At 32.8% G+C, this 5,614-nt stretch overlaps 1 protein-coding gene across 1 annotated transcript; it reads right to left on the bottom strand.

Moving 5' to 3' along the window:
* Positions 1-725: 725 nt before the first annotated feature.
* LOAG_10657 (hypothetical protein) lies at positions 726-1,459 on the bottom strand (the record flags this gene model as incomplete). Its single annotated transcript, XM_020448208.1, has 3 exons — positions 726-917; positions 1,013-1,262; positions 1,416-1,459. 3 exons carry the CDS (start codon positions 1,457-1,459, stop codon positions 726-728), a joined length of 486 nt encoding a protein of 161 aa, XP_020301626.1.
* Positions 1,460-5,614: the final 4,155 nt, after the last annotated feature.

The following is a 5,614-nucleotide window of genomic DNA, read 5'->3' on the forward strand; positions in this document are numbered from 1 at the left end:
ACTTCCTTCCCTCCCCCCCCCCCCCCCCCTCCCCTCCTCCTCCTGTAATTTTGTCATTCTTATAAATTCAGGTAAGTTCAACTGGTACACGTAAGTTCAGGTCGAGTACGTTAATCCCTTTGACACAAATGATTCCAGTTTGTTCCAGCAAGTTCAGCTTGGCATACGAAGTCCAACTTGTATATATAGCTTCAATTCGTATAATTTCAATTGGTACCCTTAAATCCAATTCATATACGTGAGTTCATTTCGCACACGTAATTCAGCTTGTACAGGTTATTTCAGTTCTAGATTAGAGCTTTTCTTTTCGGTGATATCATATTGTTGAAGCTACCTATCACGTTGTTTGGTACCTTCCCTCCTCTCGTCGGTAAGAGACGGGTGGCTTCCCCTTGGAATCATTTTCCATACTACACTAAGTGATCTACCACCAAATTAGCGCATCTCATTACTACCAGACTCCCGAAAAAGCATTCCGGCAGTTCTCAAATTTTTCTCCCGAAAAGGGAAGAGTAACCTAGGCGTGCAGAGGAGACGGAGGACTTGATCCTTTTCATTCTGCCGCAGAAGAGAACCACATGCGGATACAAGTTCCGGAAACGAAAAGTAGGAATCGGGAATTCTTCAATCTTTACATACACTTCGTGAATGCTAAGTGTCACATGCAAACACATAACATTTCGGTTACATTTTGGTTTGGGAAGGAATAACTCTTCTGGTTACTTTCATTCTAAAATTGTAAGACTTTTAATTTTACTACTGCACTCGTTTGACCGGTCAACCTTACCGGCAAACACTTCAGGAATAGAAAACAAACCGACAGGCACACTATGAATACAGTAATCCCACAGAGCTTTCGGTATGGCGCTACCAAATGGTACCATCTCAATCATCTCTACTGTTCGTCGTAGTTCGTCCTTTAATTGTCGGAGAAAAAGTTCCACTGGGAAGCAGTATGGATTCCGGGAATTGTAATAGCAGTACGAAGAAGGACTGTGAAATCGGTACGGACCTGCAGGTCCGGAAGATGACGATGGTGCAAATATTCTGGAAATAAATTGATGAAAGCCTGCTTCTCCTGATAATGCCGTCCGGAAATTTGTCCGCCATTGCATAATTGTGTCACGGAATGCTCGGCTGAATGGTGCACATCCTCCCCTCCCCCTACTGGCCCACAGCCGTCTTTCCATCCCCATCCCCTACCCTCATCCGTTACCTCAGAACGCAACGCGTCACGCTCGCCTGCGACCAACGCACAATCCCTGGCATTGTTATAAACAGTTGCAGCGCAGGTCCCGTAGCGTGTGTGCGTTATCGGGTTACGGTAAGATCGCAGTTAAATGTTACGTGATGGTGGGAAGTGATAGTAATAAGGCGCGGCGAGAGAGAACTGAAAGGTTACCGGATAGGAGTACCCATAGATCAGGTCATTTGCAGTCCACACTACATTCGATAGCATTTCTGTCGGAAACTGGGGAAAGTGGTACGAATACATGCTCTTCAGAAATCGATCCAACAAATCGAACAACTCGATAATGGACCGACCAGAGCACAAGGAATGGTCAGCAGTTGACTAAGGACACACAATGCAGTGGTGATTCATACTTGCCAGTATCCTAGGATTAGCACCACAGCGTGCGGAGAGGTAGAATGAGGCTTAGGCTCCTCCCTGAAATGCTATGCTGTCAATACTACATGGAGCAGTAGTGGGCATCATCCTGCACTGGACAATGGCGGACATAATGTTAAATAAGGGATTTTTGTCGTAGTTGAAGTTCCTACTCTGAATTATTTTGAATCGAGGATATAATAATTTATTGGATAATTGAAACGATTGGGTAAATTGCACCAAAGATGTCATATAGAAAGCGGATGGAGGTATTTCAAAAAAAAAGATATGTTAGGAAGTAGTTAAGTGGTCATTTTATCCGACGGCAAGGGAATAATGGAGAAAGGTAGAGAAGTGAGGTCAAAGGTGACGTGTTGGTAACCGCATCGTACCAGGTTTGGGAACACTGCAAATGATCCAAGAACTTAATTCTTTTTTAATACTGAATGGGTGGGACTTGTATGATGAGGTCGAGGCGGACGACAGGGTCCACCTCTTGACCCTACCTCGTCCGACCCCAATTGCCAATCATTGTCTTACTTGCGCTGTAGTAAACAATTATCCTTCTCTGATATTCGAAAAAAAGTCAAATAAATGAAAATGAAATTGAAAATTGGCTAAGCCACAATTCTCTAGGAAGAAAACAGGGAAATCTGCTTGGTTTTCGTGTATTTGCCCATCCAACCAAATTACTCTTATCCACACTTCCCCTTATACCGAAATTAGCTTAGCATGAAAGCGAGAAATTATGATAAAACCGGATAATTGACTGCTTCATCAAATACTTCGTCACAGTGAATGTTCTCAAGAGGAAAAACTATCTGATTAATGTATATTTGATGTTTCTAAATATTGTAAATGTTCCTTGAGTTTTAATTTCCAAAAAACTAATATAATTCAAAGTGAATGATAAATAGTTACGCAAAAGAAAACAACAAAAGAATTGAATATCCAAACTGTCTATTTGCTCTTTCATCATGGTTACTGTCCAGTCAATATCTTATCATTACGACGTTAATTAGAGAGCATATCCGTCAATCGTAACAAATCATTCCGTTACGATAAAATGAAACAGAAAGACAGATCTTTTGCATTATTCTTGTTCATAAATTCAATCAATCAGTTCAGTTGTACGTTTTTATTTCAATACTTTTACAATGAAATGTTAAAGTAATTTGGACGACAAGGATTACAATTTGACAAATCTTGCTCATTTCATTGCATGACTTTTGAAATTAGTCAACTTGATGGACCTCTAACCATTACGGGAATGAATTTTTTCTTTTTTTTTGACCGGAAAATGAATCCTTCCGGAAAATGAATTCCAGTCATCCAGACCAAATATTTATTTGCTGCAAATATTTGCTGATTTTTGTCTGCATTAAAAAATAAACAAATCTGGTAAAGACAAAAACTTGAAATTCCGTTATTTTTATAAAAGTGGAGTGATATAATTTTCATGAATATAGCAAGCGAATGGTCGTTCAGAATCTCCTCTTGATATGAATCACTACTAGTAGTAAGAAATGAAATGACTGATTCATGATTCGAAAAAAAAACAACATTCCCGAGTCTTTCAAAAAAAAAAAAATCAACTTACAATATCAACTTATGCTCCCTCATTTTCAAATAAATCAGAAAGATTTTTCCAGAATTTCATGTAAATTCAAATACGAAAAAAGTACCAATGGAAATAAAAATATTTCAAAAACTTTGCAAACTTCAAACAATAATTATATTACATTAAACAATGAGAAAACTCCTTGAATTATGCTACGATTTAATGAAAGTTTATGTCAAAATTCCAGAAATTTCCGTTCGAATAATTTCCAAGTCATCCACAGGAGTTTCATATGAAGCAGAAAATTACGGTATCAAATAATTTTGAGTGGTATTACGATAATGCGCGCGGTAAAAAGAAAAAAAAAAAATGTTTACTCAATAAACCTATTTACAAAATCGGATAATTGACCGCTTTACAATTGTTTGCATGCCAAATGCTATTACAAAATGTTCGAAATAATGCGATGAATTCGATTTATTTAAAAGCTTTTTCTAATTCTAACTTTGAATAGTGCAAAAAACTTTAACACTTTAATTTTCTTGTTTGAAAAAATTTTTCAACACTTAAATTTCAAATTTTTTTGATAGCCTTTATAGATTGCAAAATTCTTTTCCAATAATATATTTCAATTTTATATATATTCAATATTACATTTTACATATCTTTAATTTTTAGTGAAATTACCTGAATAATTTTTTTGGTCAAATTATCAAAGCATTACAATCTAAGTAATTCATCAATTTGTCAAGAATTGCTGTAAAAAATTACAATTTATTTGTTGTATAATGATCATTAAAAGTAATGAGCAGATATTTTAAAATATAATTGATCAATTAACAGAATGATACTATAGTAATGAATAGAACCATCAAAATCAGATTGAACCAATATTAAAATATATCGTCTGATTTCGGTTTATAACTGAACATAACATTATTTCTTTGGGTCTTTTTTGATCATATCATTTTATCATTTTTCATATAGTTGATGATCTCAATTAATATAAGGAGAAACTGAAGTTGAAAAATTAAAAAGAAAAAAAAACTAATAAAATGTTAAAATGTCAATTATTAAAAAGCATTAAAAAAACAACTTCAAAAATATTGTTAAATATTTAAGATGATAACATTTTGTCATCTTGCAATAGCATTCAAATATTTCTTTTTTTTTAAATTTCAAATATGGTTTGAAAATTGAAAATCTTGTCGATATTTGCAACAACTAGCAAATTATAAATCCAAACAATACGCATTTATAGTACCACCATTTAACAACACAGTGAAGATGATGTGAAACATGAATGAATTCATTTCATCCTATTTTTCATAAATGTGTAACATTTTAATTTCCAACATCTTTTTTATTTATTTATTTTTCTGTTTAAATCCTAAAAATTTCTTCAAATTTGGATCTAAAAAAATTACCTCCAATTGCGCCATTCCTCCTTAAATTTATTCATAATTTTATTGACATTTGGTAAGATGAACATCTTCACTTAAATGTTATTCACTTTTCATTTTTATGTTAAAAAATAATTTTTGGAATACATTTTTTCTTTTAAAATCTTTTGAAATTTCATTTATTAGCTCTAGCAGTATTTCAATGTTTGAGTGAAAGAATTTATAAATAATATTCTTCATTATTTTCGTTATATCATTTAGATGATGATTGTTCCGGGTTCATGATTTCCCAATTTGTAATTTTTGCATAATCAGTAAATCGAGAGATGAACGGATCCAAAAATTTAAAAATGAATTGCAAATAGAAAAATAAATGTTTCAAGTATGTTTTTTTTAACGAGTATTTTATGATTGTATTTGTTAAATTTAAATTAAGAAAACATACTAACTTTTATTATTAGTTACAAAAGAATTGACGTTCACGTTCACAGTACAATGCATTTCACTTTCAATCGAATACATCACCATTTCATCAGTTATCAAAAACTGAATTAATTAATTTGTTCCATGAAATGTAATGAAACATACTCATTCATCTTATTTGATATGATTACTTGTAAATTTACAATAAGTAGAATAAACAATATTAGCGGTATATTATCACCATATGAGAACAATCTTATTTCACAATAAAAATTATTCCACAATAATTTTGCACAATATATTATGAAAGCATTTAACAATTTTATCGCTGATATTTGAAAATAATATACAAGATTAATCGATAATTGTATTATATTAATCGATAATTGTATCAAATATATTTGATACAGTTAAATATATATGATGTTATCCAATATGTTTATTTTACTTTTTTTAATTGGCAATAATTACAACTTTTTTGTGTTTAGATTACCGTTTCAGTGTAATTATTTCAATAAATTCCTTATGAAAAAAAAAAGACGAAACTAGGCATTTTGATATTTCTTTCTGATAAAGCAATGCAATGAATGATAACAAAATATTCGGGCTGTATTTCCC

This window comes from Loa loa (assembly GCF_000183805.2).
Source record: "Loa loa unplaced genomic scaffold supercont3.355, whole genome shotgun sequence".
Classification (NCBI taxonomy): domain Eukaryota; kingdom Metazoa; phylum Nematoda; class Chromadorea; order Rhabditida; family Onchocercidae; genus Loa; species Loa loa.